This window comes from Thunnus thynnus, chromosome 15, assembly GCF_963924715.1.
Source record: "Thunnus thynnus chromosome 15, fThuThy2.1, whole genome shotgun sequence".
In the NCBI taxonomy this organism is placed as follows: domain Eukaryota; kingdom Metazoa; phylum Chordata; class Actinopteri; order Scombriformes; family Scombridae; genus Thunnus; species Thunnus thynnus.
Genome location: NC_089531.1, coordinates 19,402,862 through 19,418,873, shown reverse-complemented (window position 1 = coordinate 19,418,873; position 16,012 = coordinate 19,402,862). Strand labels below are relative to the sequence as shown.

The following is a 16,012-nucleotide window of genomic DNA, read 5'->3' as shown; positions in this document are numbered from 1 at the left end:
CGGGGCATGAAGCCTTGCAAACGACCACCCGAGCAGAGGAGCCCTCCTGCACACAGATCAAGCCACCGGGCCTTGAACCTGACCCCTCAGGACCATCTCGGGTGAGCTCGTCACATCGCATCCCCGCTGGCGCATTGTTGCCGCGGTACTCCCTCAATGCTTTTGAGAGAGATAGATAGTGTGGCCGTCCATCCAATAAACCTCCTCTCTCCCCTCCCCGATCCCCGCGGTGCTCCCGGTTTTGACACAGGAGACAAAACCCGCGGAGAGGACTATGAATGGTAGGCCGAGGGAGAGCAAAAAGGAGGCGGTGTGCCTTTGTAGTCGGGGAGGAATGCGGAAATGTCCCCGCTCCGTGTCAAACCTCTCTGAAGGGGGTCAGGCCACATTCAGCCGGCGTGGGAAAGCCAGGCAGAGACGGAGCTCACACAGGCGAGCGGGGCTGCAGTTGCATAGGCCTATCCGGGGATATATGGAAGGAAAAAAAAGAAGAAAGAAAGGAGAAAATCCAGAGAAGAGCGTGTTTTTTGGAGGGCTATATCACGCGTTTGCCTTTGTCCTATGACCCCCTCCCTCCCCATCCACCCCCTCCCCTCCACAACCCCCCCACGCACAAAGTTTCAGTGAGAGTGTGTGTATAGTTTTGCACCACCCCCCCTCCTCCTCCTCCACCTCCTCCTCCTCCTCCTTCCCTGTGTGTGAGTTGTCTCTACTCGGGCTGGCTGGTGCAGTCTGAGGGATGGGGGGTTAGAGCATGCACCGTCCAACTACCTGTGTGGCCCCCGCATGGAGGACAGTGGACAGGGGATGCGTTTGATGCAGGAGTTGAGCATTTTTATCCGACACACCAATGCCTCCTCAGCAGTTTATCCGGCATGCCGACGTTACGACATATTAGGCTATTGACAACATGAAACAAGGTAAACACCAAAAATGGGTATATTTTGTGCTAAATGTGACAGCAAAAATGTCTTTACCGGGTTAGAATTGCTCCTTTACAGTCCAATAACATTTTAAACACCAAAACGAGCAATTCATTGACTTGTTATAATTTATTTTAATTATTTGAGGCTATTAAATTAGAAAAAAAATAGAGGACGCTCTCTAAGCTGATGGAAACACCCTTAAAACTTTGCTACTGCATTGTTTTACACGTTTATAACGATTTCGGGGTAAAAATGCGATTTTTATAGTGTTTTTAAAGGACTGTTGCTGTAGGAAGTTTAGACAATGCAATCAGTAGACAGCCACGTGCTCGGCAAGTTTGTCGCCTCAAACAGAAACTGTGATAAAACACGAGAGGGACAAGCAGGCAACTTGTTATTTTATTAACTTTAAACAACTTTGTTTTGAAGGGTTGTGCTTTCTTTTTTTGCGTGTTCTCTTTAAATGTCCTTTATTTCCTTTAACAGAGTAAGACAGCCCACATGAACTTCACTTGAGCAACATTTGCATGTGGAGGGGAATTTGTGAATGCGCGAGGCAGTTCTGTTTAATGCAAAGCTAGCTTTAAAAATGTGTTAAATGTGGTTATTTTGCATTATTATTTTTTTTTTTGCGTTACTTTGTGTTGGAGGTAGGATGACATGAGTTGCTGTGCGTAATAAGAGGAGGAGGAGTGGAAGTTTGGACGCAACAGGGCTCTTGTGTTGATAGTCGGAATAAAACATGATGACAGTCCTTTTATTGCCTACCTGGAGCACAATTTGACCAAATGTGATCAAGATTGTGACTTCCTCCATCTGTGTCTCCCTGTCACCCAGGCATTGCATGTGCCGACCTTTTTTCTGTGAATATGCCTTTGTGAGAGAACTCTGGTTCGTCACCCTCGCCGGGATTCCCCGCAATATTTTCAACAAGAGACGAGAGAGAGAGAAAGAAAAAAACCCTGCAAAAATGGACAAAGAAAGTATTGGTACTCAGTATGAACCTGTGGCCGAGATTGGAGAAGGCGCTTACGGGAAAGTGTACAAGGCGAGAGATTTGAAGAACGGGGGACGCTTTGTAGCCCTAAAAAGAGTTCGTGTCCAGACGGAGGAAGAGGGGATGCCTCTCTCAACCATCCGGGAGGTGGCGGTACTGAGGCAGCTTGAAGCCTTTGAGCACCCCAATGTTGTCAGGTGAGTGAGGGTGAGAGGTGGGGAGACTAGTGTATGTGTATGTTTGTGTGTGTTTTGAAGTGTGGGTTTGTATGTTTGAGACTGAGAGAAATGTGTATGAGACAGAAACACACACTACTTCCTTTTTGATGGTGCCTGCTGGCAACCATGCTGCCTCAAATGACCTTTAGCGAAGGCCTGCACTCATAAGTGTCCCTTTTTTGCAGCAGAAGTCCTTTTCTTTAACGGTTTTCTGCTGACAGTATGAAAATGTGTGTTGCACAACAACTATAGCTGCATGGTTGCTGCCACTTTTCGCTGGCAGTAGATGCACACCTGTCAGAACCTCACTTTCTCCTTTTTCTTTACTTTACTTTACATTGTTGTTTTCCCGTCAAGCATGAAACCCAGCCTCTTGTTCCATGTTATTGGTCAGCTCCAATCACTATGAACCAGGTCATGCACTTTCCTCTAAAAACTCTTTAAAAAGATGAACCCACCAATTTTGCACCCAAGAAAGGGCACTGGCTTACAGAATAAAGATTTTGCATCTTTTGAATCTGAATGTAAACACAAATAATGTAGACTAGTGTTATAGGCCTAAACATTATGGCAGACACTCTAACAGGACATTTAATGGACACACGTTGGATTGAAGTATGTCAAATTTGTGACGGCTTTCTAGTAATAAGGCTTTCAACTCTCTGCGAGATTCTTATAGTTTGCACTTGTTTTCAATGGGATTGTAATGTATTTAATAATATATTCAAAGTATCTGTGATCAAATATTCTAAACTCATTCACTACTAGCTTTTTTTCCAGAGCTTTTGACTCATGCCCTTCTTCAATGAATGGGATTTCCTCAGGTGTCATCATGTGACCAAAAAAAAAAATAGTAAGTGAACCAGTCCTGCAATCAATGATTATTTTCATAATTTATTAATCTGTTGATTATTTTCTTTAGTAATAATGTGGTTTAAAAAAAGGCAAAAATAGTGAAAAATGCTCATTGCAATCTCAAACAGCAAATATTCACATAAGAAAAGCTGAAACCAGTTTAAAATGTCTATACAACCATTTTAAACATGTCACAAGTTTGAAGCATTTCTTTATATTCCAAGCCAGTGTGTGTCCATCAGTACTGATCTATGCTATCAAAGTACCCTTTACTCAAACAGTGACTCCATCTAATTCACTATAAATCATGCTGGATTCAGTGTATAAAGCCATTTTAAGACATGGTACATATAGCAAAGTATAGTGAACTGTAAAAGCCGTCCTCTCTGCTCTGCACACAGAGGCCATTTTCTTTCACTTTTGTAATGAATTGTTCACTCAGAGGTCAGTAGTCAGATACTGCGTCATATGTTGGCACTAGCCAAGGTCTGACCTTGGTACTCGTTTTATTATGGAATATTTGGTGCTTTGGGATTGGAGGGGAAGTTCTAAATGGACATTTCAGAAGCATGACCAGTACACTTGTGCCTCTAACAATAATTCCCCAGTGTATCAATGAATAATGCAGGATAATGGTTATAGTTTTGTCTTATTGGGATCACAATGGATTTTGTTCTCTCTGTAAGACAAATGCGTCAGAGGGATTAAAATTGTCCTAGGTCAGTTTATTTGGTGATTGAATTCACTACTGTGAAAGCACGAGTTTAGAGAATATGCAGTAGCATTGTTGCAATAAATAGTTTTAAGAGTGCAAACTGTCAGCTCCTTTCAAAGTTGACAGAACCTCACTTTTCTCCAGTTTAACCAAACGACATAGCCAAGCAGCTCAGGCCAGGAAGGGTGCATTGTGGGCCTTCTGTGTGACTCCAGGCAACCCCTGGATGTTTGTAATAAGGCCCATTATTCATTCCATATGTTCAGTGTCTGCTCAGAGCCCCCATTGTAGCCCAACAATCGAGCTGTGAGGGGCGTTTAACCCCAACGCTTCAAGAGGAGGGCGTCGTCTATTCTGTGACATCATGCACAGTACTAATACCTTGAACGAATCGCTTCTCACTCACTGCACCGACTCCCAAGTCCACTGATTACAAGGGTGTTGGCACGGACACATGATGCCTCGTTGGATAGGAATGAAAGAGTTTCCGGAGAGATTTAGTCATTTCTTTCCATGCTCCAATTTTAAACGGCTTATGTAGATTAATTAGTTTGAGTTATAATGGCATATGCATTGAAAGTTGTTAAATATATTGGTGTGACACTGAGTAGGATCACCATGCGTAGAATATTTTCAGCAATAACAATGTGTGGACTCTTAGGTGATTTCCCCCAAATTCCATCTATGTTTGCATTTTGAGACTGAAAGTAAAAGCTGACACTGAGAGATACCCTCAATCAGTCATGACGCACTGAATTTAAACTCAATAGGGTCTGTGCAGGGTTCATCCTTTCATTGTTTCATGATACCAATAAATATTGTAGATCAAAGTTATGCCAAAGTCTAAAATTTTAAGAGATTTCCAACTGACTTTCCAAGTCATATATTACACTTTGTTGCCTAATTCACATGTACTGTACCAATAATAGGTGAAACAAGACTTGGATACAATGATGCTGTACTTTTATGTGATTACAGAAACTCATTAACTCATTACTCAGTACTCCCAACGCGGCATCTGTCAGATGGAGAGCCATCATGGCTCCCTTGGTCTCTTGTGTTACCGCGATGAAAGATGCTGCCTCTTGCAGCAGCTCCACTCCACTTCCCAAAGAGCATCAGGAGTTGTCATAGTGCTGGTTGAGGAATGCTGCTTGTGGTCCCCAGCTCTTTGAAGAGGACATACTGGATAGCTTTTTTTTCAGCTTTTCACCAAAGCCTGCCTTGGCAGGTCTGCCGACATAATCTGGATTCTTGGCCTTAGTTTGTTGCCTAGTGAAACACAACCATAAACACTGGTGTTTGGGGCTTGATGGTCTTAAAGTTTCAAAAGCTTTGCATTGAAGTAGTGGAGTTTTTTTTTCAGGGTAACCTGAGGCAGTGTTATCAGGATTTCCTGCAGTAGATGGATAAGTCTGATCTTGTGTGTCCATTTTCTGCTGCAAGTTTCTGTAAGATAAAAAGCCACAGGAGTAGAGAGCCTAGACTTAGGTTTTCCCCTAAGATTTATGATTTAATGTTCTATGTGATGGATTTTCAACTCCCAGCTGTTGTGGTTTTATTGAAGGTCTCATTCTATTTTAATTAAGGTGGATATGAGTGTTATTGCATTTTGTAAAAATCTCTTTTAGTCACACATATGAAGAGCTCTTGTCCTGAAAAAACTCAAGCCAGTGAAAGCTGCCATAACACTTGTTTTAATTTGCTTGTAAGTGTAGTTAACCAGAGGGTTTAAATAAAATCAGGATGTGTATAAAAATGTTTCCAAGTGGAAGATTCAGTTTTTTAAAAGACTTAATACTGGGTGATATTTTAGAAATAACATTGAACATAGCTCTAAAAAATGTCTGAGAAAAGGGCTGAAAATGACAATTTATCAATCCTAATACATTGTTATTATGAACCTAATCAGTAATGTGCACTAGATTACTTTCCTCCACTATATTTGAGTGTCCAAGTATAAAGTACATAATGAAAAGTGTCTGAAATTTCAGAAATTTCAATTTAGTATTCACTACAGTGTGAACTATTAAATGTGTAATATGTGGAAAATGAATGAACGAATGAAGAAGTGAATTCAGTCATGGTCTTTCTGCCGTAAAATAAGGAACATAATAATGTTGATGTCCCTTGTTAGAAAAGTACATGGAAAATGTGTTAAAAGAGAAGAGATTTAGTCATTTTTTTATTAGTTGTGGCCTTGTTGAAGCGTGCTGACCCTATGAAATCAATTGTATTGATCTCCTCCTCCTGTTCTTCACATTCCAGATTGTTTGATGTGTGTACAGTCTCTCGGACTGACCGTGAAACCAAACTCACTCTGGTCTTTGAGCATGTGGATCAAGACCTGACCACCTACCTGGAGAAGGCCCCTGATCCCGGAGTACCCCCGGAAACCATCAAGGTAACCAATCAATGTTATCTAGAAGTACCTGAGATAACAACTGCTGTCAATGAGGACTATACAAACTGTATCACTTAAGAACTTCATTTGAAGTACTACTTTCAATTTCTATTTGAAATGTGAGGGAAATCTATTTGCTAATCCTCTGTGGCTTGAACATTGCATGACCACAGCTGTGTCTGTATGGTACTGAGTGAGTTTTCTTGGACAGAGACATGGAGGACAGCTTCCTCCAACATCAGAGGTACCGCGACATTTTGAAGGGCAGCACATGTGGCAAATGGGCTCCAAATTAGAGGCTCCCTGTCTTCTCTATTTTCACTCTGCCCTCTCTCTTCAAGTTTACACTGTGTTGCAGAGAAAAAAGTGTGTGTGCATTGTGAGATCATGAAACAAAATTTTAAAGATTTGTGTTTTAAAACCCAAATACATTTGACGGTGACAGTGGTACGTCACAGTAGTTCTGGTGAAGGTACAGAAGTTCTTCTTGTGAAGGTACAACTCATTCAAAGTCACCCCCACTATCAGTTTCTCCAATACATCTCATAAATCCAGTGTTCACTGACAGTTTGCCAAAAGGTCGGAAGTGGACGTGTCGCCAAGTCCTTTACTCTGTAACTGTCTCCTTTTATTTTAATCTTTCCCACAAACATTTCTTTTCTAAAAATCTCTATCATGTTTCACCCCCCGGTCTGTAGACACAGTATATCATGTACGATAATGGAGAGTTATAGCTCCATTTTTGGACATGGGCCTCAGAGTTTAAGTGTCAAATTGGAAACGGAGAAGTTCTGGAAGCTAGAGTAACCGTTGATTTTCACCCCAGGGCCAGGTTTACATGGAGAGTTTTGTGTCGAGCTGTAGTGTTGGTGGGATGCTGTGCAAGCATAGACGAGTCAGGTAGATCACACCTGAGGCTTTCCCAGGGTGTCTGCTGAAGCTGATACAATATGTGGTACTGCAGTTTCTTGGGATATCCCTGTGACCATGGTGTTAGGTTTGAAATATTTTAATACTGCAGTAATACTGAAGCACCCATTTACATGACAACTTTTAACTTGCAATGTAAGTGATAATTCATTACTTGATCTTTGACCAATGAACATTTATACACTACCATTATATATTTAGTTCAAGAAAATCAATCCACAACCAATTGATTAATCGTTTCAGTTATTTTTCAAGCAGTCAAATGTGCAGATTTGCTGCTTTTCTTGTTGTCTTCTGTAATATAATTGTAAAAGGAATATCTTTGGGTTGTGGACTGTTGGTTGGAGAAAACAATCAACGTGCATGTGTCATCTTGGCTCTAAATGTTTCACTGTTTTCTAACAAAATGATTCATTGAGAAAATAATCAGTATTGGACATAATTATGTGTTGTAGCCCAAGTATTTCTAGCACTTTCATTGCTCTTAAAGCACTGGATTTTAAACTCATTCATTCATTGTAAGTCCTAATTAACAACAATTAGCTGATTAATCAAGTTAGTTAGTTGTCAGAAAAATAATTTTTATAGTCAATTAATTTTTGTAAATGGCTGGTTCGGTGGTTCCAGTTTAGCAGATGTTTTCTCCTTATTTTGCAATATTGTAAATCAAATATTGGCTTTTGGTTTTTTACTATTAGTTGAATAGTGAGCATGTTGGGCTCTTGTCACTGGTGGTTCCTTTTATAGACCAATTGAATTAAAAAATAATCAACAAATTAATCAATAATAACAATAATCATCAGGTGCAGCCCTAATTCACAGCACAAGATCTGTGGAGGCTCAGCCACCTGTTTGGCTGGTTTTAGACTCCACTCCTCCCTCTCTGTGCTTTCTCCTAACATTCATACAGCTGGAGCCACTGGGGGACAAAAGGACAATGATGATGGAGTGACAAGATGACACAGGCACCATACCCTGTTATTTCTAGGACAGTGGACACTGCACAGTAAACCCCAAAGTGCCCCCCTCTCCCCAACAACTTAATTTGCCCACAGCTATACCAGATGGCACCAGATTGTGGATTTTAGTCAAGAAATCCCCAATTTAGCACACCTGTGCTCACCTAACACTTACCTTGTGTCACTCTAGAATATATTAAATCAAGAGAAAACATTCACAGCTAATGACCCTAAACCAAAAAGACCAGGCATCCTTTTCCTCGAACCAATCTACCCAGACACCCCACCCTGGGCCAGCCAGTCCACTTCAGCCCCCCACCCTCCACCACCCACTCAGTCTTACTCAGACTCAAGACCCACCACATGGTCATTGATGAAAGAGGCCCTCCTCCAGGAATCAAATGAGCTGGAAGGACATCAAGCAGCCAGGCTGCCCCAGCCTCAGTGCTCCTCAGCCGGGCCAGCGCTTGGGTCTCACCCACCCTCCTCTGCCGCCATCGTCCAAGCCTCCACAACTCCATTCTCTGGGCCCATAAAGGGGGAGGTTAATGAAGCATGGGGAGGGAATTACACTAACGCTAACCGGCAGATGTCCCATATTGTGCCTAGCTACAATAAACAATATGGCTGCCTCTGGGACATTAGCATTAGAAAAGGAGGCGCACTCAGAAAGCCATGTTTTGACTGCATCTTGCAGTGGGCTGACTACTTTTTTCCTGGTCCTCCTGCTTTTTTCAGGGTCAGATCTGTTGCCTTTTTGTGTGATTTTTGTTTCCTCCTGGCCAAGTTGTTTGTGGGGTTTTTTTTTTTTTTTTGGTTGATGTGCTGCCAGTTGAAGACAGTTGTGTCTTGTGCAACCTTTCTGAGTTTCATTGCTGCTGGATTCAACTTTGTGTGAGGCTACAAGGTGGTTCACTCTTGCTCTCTGTGCTGCATGTAGTCTTAAACTTTGTGGCAGTATTAAACTATTTTAATGTCCGAGCTAAGTGTTTTCCTACAGGAAAAACTGCAAGTCATGCTGTGGAACATAGTTGGAATATTTTTCATTACTCAGTTGTAAGCGTAATTGATACAGCAGAGAAGGTGGCACTCAGGCCAAGGGGGCCAAGATTGTTTGTGTGTTTGTCCAAGAGTCACACTTCTGAGATAATTAGTGTTTACTAGGAAATGCTGCTGAAAGGAAGCACGGTGAAATGGCTATTTAAAGCAGAGAGGAACTGATGGGGGGGGCAATGCTATTGTGTCAGCCCCCCTCCACACACACACACACACACACACACAAAATAACCAACTGCCTGCCTCTGTCCTATGGCCCTGTCTGTCTGCTGCCCTCCTCGCTAGGTCATGGCTGGATGGAGATGTAGAAAGGAAGGTCTGTTTATGCATCCTGCCTGCCCTTGGTCAGAGGCCACGCACACATGCACATGCTTGCACACACCCATATTGATACAGGCTTACATACACACACAAATGGAAATGTAGATACACACTTATTACTTGAGCACAGGGCCAGGGTAGTTTGTGTGTGTATACACACACACACACACATACACACACATACACACACACACACACACACACACACACACACACTCACTCGCATTACTCCCCATCTCCACAGTATTCTGTGGGGCGCCCTGTCTCCTCCTCTGTGGCCAGCACAGCAGCCAGCCCTGCGCCGTTTGCTAATGTTTTCTGCTTGAGTGTGCAGACCCCTTTGACTCACTCACCAGCTGGTCGGCCAGTGAATAGAGCTGTGGGCTCAGGTCCATGTCACTTGTGAGGTCTTGGCGGAGGGTTTTGGGGGTGTGTGTGTAGGGGGCATGTGTGTGTGTGTACAGGAGGGAGTGTGTGTGCTTAGAGGGGGGCAACACACCAACCCCAGCATCAAGACATTTCACTTTACAAATGTCTCTTACACACAAACGTACTCACTCCGTTGCTGTTCTAACAGGCTTTAATTTTTACCCACCTACACTTCTTCATTTGGTATATTTGCATCTTAATCTCTCAGTAAGACGTGAACTGAAATAATCAAACAATCCAAACTGTAGATTCTACCGTTTGTATGTTTTTATTTTTGAGCCAAAACCACCTGGCCACAGTCCCTTTTTATAATGACTTATTTGTTTACAGGTGCAAGACCTGTTTGGGAGTTTTTCAGTTTGAAAAGAACAAGTCTAAGCTGGTTTGACATAGTTCATTCCTGTTCACACCAGTTTACTTTAGCTAGTGTGTCACGGATGCAGTGTCTACGGCAATGTCTGAGGTCAGCTTTTGGGCATAAAAAGAGAACGAGTGCCAATTAACTCAAGCAGGACAGCTGCTGAGAAACAGAGAGCCATGCTTGTACAGAGCGGGGCCTCTCTCTGCCTCTATCATTTGTGTGTGTGTGTGTGTGTCAGTTATCAAACATCTGCCACAGTCGACAAGAAAAGACACAGGCCTCCCCGAACACCCTCCATACCACAATGTCTCTGCCATTATAGTTAACTTCTCACTGCAGGGTCTTGTCATTCAGGCCTTTTGTTGTAGATTTGACAGAGGAATGAATTCAAATGTCGCTTTTGAGGTGTGGGGGGGTCATGAAGCCATATGTTTGTGACATTTTGCAAGCACAATTAAGGCTGAATTATTTAGGAGATCAAATTCATCAATTCAAACCCAGTTATTCAGAGACACATATTAAAAATTAAAACAAATTTCAACCATCTGCCCTGTGCTGTCATGTTATTCGCTCAATGATCTCACACCCATCAGTGCCACTTTTAACATGACCTTGTATCTATCATGACCACAATATCCTAAAGCTTAGATCATCCTCTGTATTAACTTTTTTGGCCTTGTCATGTTTTCAAAAATCCATCCCATTCTCTTTCTCTTTGTTCTTTCCGTTTTGTTATCTGTCAGGATATGATGTACCAGCTGCTTCAGGGGTTGGACTTCCTGCACTCACACCGAGTGGTTCACCGTGACCTGAAGCCCCAAAATATCCTGGTCACCAGCGGAGGACAGATCAAACTTGCCGACTTCGGCCTGGCCCGCATCTACAGCTTCCAGATGGCGCTCACCTCCGTGGTGAGTTGCATGTTCATAGGTCTGACCCGATACGCCGAACAAAGCTTCCCAAACACTGCGAGCTCTCAGTTTTACAACTTTGTAGACACAGATTGACTCAGATGGGGGTATATGACATGATCTAATATACTGCATCATGATGTCATGGGAAGTTTGGGGGGCCTGATGAAGTGTTGAGCCCTCTTATATCTATCCATAATAAAGTAAAAAAGTATTACACCTGCATCCATAAAATCTAGTGTTTAAAATCTCAAAAAATTTACCCACAATTAATCTGTTTTTTTTTTGTTTTTTTTATACAAGTTGTCCCTATTAACAGACAATCCAGCAATTTATTGAGGTTTTTTTTTATCAATGATTTTTACTCAGAGAATGTAGAACACTTAGACGGTTTACATCTCACTTTTATATTAGCAGTTCCGCGTTTTTATTTTAAAGTGAACTTATAGCACATAAGTGAGAGAATACGCCTCATCTATGTACTATTGAAGTGCAAAGAAAGTAGGTACACTTATCATCCCCATGTCCTCCTTTGCTCTCTGAAACCCCATTTTGATTTTCAACTCTCTTATCACTATTATGACTTGCTGCTTCTTTTTACAGAAGCAAACTGTATAACTGACCTACAAAATCTACTCAGTAGCAGCATCTGTAGAGCCAACAGTGTATGTGTGTATGCCAGCGCTTTTGTTATTACAAGTTTTATAATTTCAAGCTGCTCAAACTCACTTGCCGTCATTCACATTAAGGCTTTTTTTGATAAAGACACACGCACAGACACAGACACACCACCACCGCCTTGAACTACCCTCCCGTCTCCTGAGAGTTGGATGAAAAGCGTCTAATGTGATGTAGCGGGCACTTAAAGGGCATCAGTGGGTAGCTCAGCAGCACTGGGCCAAATGATATAGGGTTTCTCTGTGTAAAGTGAGAGCCAAAGGCCCCCGTGGCCTGTCTCAGGAATCCCTCGGTGGCCGTCGCAGACAGGGATGGAACAGACGAGGAGAGACAGACACCCCTCCCTTCCCGCTGTCGGTACTTTGATGTCCAACTGTTGAGCTCTGGGCTCTGATGACCAGATAAAATAGAGAGACTGAAAGGAGTCTTTGGAAGTGCTTGAAATAGGGAGAGATGAGACTTTTAAGATTAAGGTAGCCAGCAACAGTAGCCCAATACCTTTTTTTTTTATACGTCTTTATTTATGTAGGGAAGGTTTTCTGATCTGCTTCACAGTCACACAGACACATGCAGTTGTGCATCTTATCTCCTTCACTGATCAACCAGAACCAAACCTTCAGGTTAATTTGAGTTCAGATATTGTTTAAGTACAGTATATTTCAGGTCTGGCCAGGTTTGAATTTTATATTATTGTTTGTATTTAAGTTTTCTGTTTTATGAGGACTGGATTTTGACAGAGATGTACCTGGCTTTCAAATGATGTATGAGTTGTTTCACTTTGGAGTCGTCATGTGGCGCCTGCAGAGATGGAGATAAAATCAATCAGATGTAAAAGTGTAAGTGACAGAAACTCGGAGACATAAATGACGCTAAGACGGACAGATGACAGATAGTTCTTTGCTGTCTTCCCATTAAGATGTTCAATTTTGACCACTGGTAATGTAAAATATGTTGTAAAATAAACTGTTAGTTAATAAAGTTCACCCCACCTGCTGATGAGGATCTGGAGGATTTGAGGGGATGGAGGGATGGAGCTGAAGGCTAGGCAGCTCATATTATGCCAAGTTAGCAAAGCTCATGGCTCTTCCAGTAGCACAGCATCTGCCCGTCCAATGTAAATATAAACATCCTTTGGGAAAGAATGTAAACTTTTATTCTGCTCTTAACATCCAAATAGACTGCCACACGTTTGTGCCACTGTCACAGAACAACAAGAGGTGAGCAGCCGGGCTGGTGGACACAAGCAGGTGCTCTGAACTTCATATCAAACATAATGGCAAGGCAAGTTTTATTTGTATAGCTCATTTCAACAACAAGGAAATTCAAAGTGCAAATGGGGACTCTTTGTCCTCTGTGACCCATTTCTTAAAGACAGCAAATGTAGTCTTTGCGTAAACCATTTCATAATGCAACTGAAGACATGACATACCATTTTTGCAAGTAAAATTCCAAAATCCATGACTCTGCAGTCTGCACACAGAAGCAGCTTCACACTGAGGTGCTGGTGGCATCATGAAATCCAGCAGCATGAAACTCTTACAGCCCATCACACACAAGGAGAGGCCAGGTTATTTACATAGAGAATATGTTTATACACTAATTAAAATCAAGTGTACTACACATTTTGTTGTATTGCTTCATGTATTTTAGCTTCTCCTTCTCCTGAAATGTACTATCATTTGAGTTTTATATGTTTTATTGAATTAGATGCAATAACTAAATTGGCTGGTTGAGCCTTTAACAGCTTTATTTTTCTTGGCACACCAGGAAAAGTAGTCATTGCAGGCCATTTTCAGAATCTCTGCCATGGATTTATACCCGTTTTATTGTATTTCATTATACGTATATTATCCTTATTATATTATACGAACAATAAACCACTCTTGTCGTTATCAAGAGGCCAAGACAAAACATCACAGGAAACGTGAAGTCTAAAGTAGAATATTGTCAGTTAGTTGTCAGTGTAAGTTAACCACTAACCTATCATTATGAAGAAATGTCAGGACTGATTCAGTTACAACTTTTTCAAACTTTTTCTTTGAGTAATGTCTTCTTATAGGCCAGACCCTAAACTGTTCTCAGTATTGATATCAAGGGTAATTTTTATGATTCAGATAAAATTTATCAGTGGTTTTATCTGTTTATGTTAACTGTTAATCCCCAATTAATTTCTATAATCTATTATTCAGATTGGTGATAATAAACAGCTAACTCTCAGAGGAAGACGTACCTAAACCATAAAATTTACATAGTGTTACACAATATTCTGTGTATGTGTGTGTGTGGTTTCACTGGAGGTTTTGTCTTTGAGAAAATCTTACACTTTATGACTAAGAGGGGACACTTTGCGTTGGGGATTGAATTCTTACTCGGGAATTCACCTTTAGATATGGGTGACAGACGTAGAGTCCCCGAAATTACTCGCAAACACACAAAGACACTTGACATGTGAAGCCGTTTGCACACGCACTCATTTCCTTCCTTGGCTATACAGATTGGGACACAAAAATGAAATGGAGGTGGTGTGCGTGTGAGTGCGTGCATGCATGCGCTGGAGCAGAGCGCTGCAACGTGAGCACTGGATCTTCGGTTCCAGATGAATGTTCCTGTGTCTGGAATCCCCCTATCAGTGCCTACAACACACACACACACACATAAACACGCACACACACACACAGACACACACACACACAATCTCCATTCATCCATTCAGTGTTTCCTCTTGCTAATAAAAGCAGATAATCTACATTGTATGCAGTGCACATGTACACAAATACACACACTATTTAAGAGGATCTTCCCCTTTGCCCAACAGACCAGCAGTTACTTATTTAGTCACCTAATGCCACCGTTACTGGCAGACAGATGGGCTTTGGAGAACTGCTGTTGCTTAAGCGAACAAGACACTTCTCTCTCTCACTTTCAAAGTGATTCATTTAGTACTTCTAGAATGAGAAGATGGCTGAAGTGAGCATTTGCATAAAGTTGTTAAAAAGAGTCCCTCTCTCCTTCTTTTTTTTCCATTGTCACTAACTGAAAGTAGCACTCTTGTACATACTGCTGATGATTTACCAGAATTGCGTGAACTTCTGTTTCTGTGATGAATTTGCTTTTTCACCTAACAACATGCCGGGTTGTTAATGTCAAAAATTGTGGTCTGTACGTGTGTGTGTATAAAAAGTGCGTGATGGAGCATTTGCGCACGCATGGTTGCATGTGACTGATGGCCCCATCGGCATCACCCACCTACCATGTTGCACATATTTCACCCTCACTGAGAGAGGGAAAGAGAGCGAGGGAGACCACCCATTTGGTTGGTACAGAGGTCCAGATTAGGCTGCCCCTGGCAGTCCCTGGGGGTCCGTTGCTTTGTTGATGTTTTTTTAATGACCCCAGTCTGGCTACAGCCTCATTGTACTGCCTTGAGTGACAGGCAGATGGGTCAAGCTGATGGGTTAATCTGACATACCAGAAAAGAGTAGAGTGGGCTCTTTTTTCTGTCCATCCCATTGAGATCCCATTTCTGCCAAAGTGCTTTTGGGGAAACAATTTCCTTTGATGGATGTTGCTTGAATTTAGTATAAATTCTGCAGAATTTCTGCAAAATACAACCCAACAGTCTGCAGTGTGACAGAAATGTGTAATGCAACATGACTGATTAACATCCAAATACTGGTACAAATTTGGGCATGTTTGATCAAAGACGCTGCTATGCAGTAGTATTCTTAACAAGTAAGAAGAACCCCCATCCAATCAAAGTCAAGGGACATTCCTAAAACATCCTATGGCTAGAAGTACTCCGAACTGGCCAAATTTGATCTAACTTTAGGACTCCTAAGTTTTTGGTCTAAGAGTAATTACTAACTGTTAAGTTTGTGAGAAGTCAAAGGTAGTCCAGAGGACTCATAAGTCACTAAGAATTAATAACAATTTGAAATTTTATCATCAACCAATCACTGTAGGAGTACATATCTCATGGTACATGATGTGATCCATAGCAATGGGGTCAACCCCACCTCCACTCTTAAGCCCCTTTCACACATGCAGTTTGTCCCTGAAATGTTCAGGAACATTTCCTGCATGGGGTCATGTGTGAATGGGAGCAGGCATGGATATTCAGGGAAATCTATACCTCCAATTTCCCACCTCAAGACCTTGTAACATGTCAGGGAAAATGCCGGTACAGCTGTGTTGTGAATGAAAGTAATAACATTACAGGTACAAGCACATAAAAGGTTACGTCTGTCTGATG

At 41.9% G+C, this 16,012-nt stretch overlaps 1 protein-coding gene across 1 annotated transcript in view; it reads left to right on the top strand.

Annotated features, from left to right (window-relative positions):
* The first annotated feature begins 657 nt into the window (after nucleotides 1–657).
* cdk6 (cyclin dependent kinase 6) overlaps nucleotides 658–16,012 on the top strand; it is a 41,250-nt gene continuing 25,895 nt past the window's right edge. Inside the window, exons 1-4 of the mRNA XM_067611203.1 lie at nucleotides 658–920; nucleotides 1,764–2,120; nucleotides 5,980–6,115; nucleotides 10,915–11,082. Coding sequence (XP_067467304.1) covers nucleotides 1,771–2,120; nucleotides 5,980–6,115; nucleotides 10,915–11,082 — 654 coding nt within the window. The 5' untranslated portion in view covers nucleotides 658–920; nucleotides 1,764–1,770. The remainder of the gene's footprint in view (nucleotides 921–1,763; nucleotides 2,121–5,979; nucleotides 6,116–10,914; nucleotides 11,083–16,012) is intronic.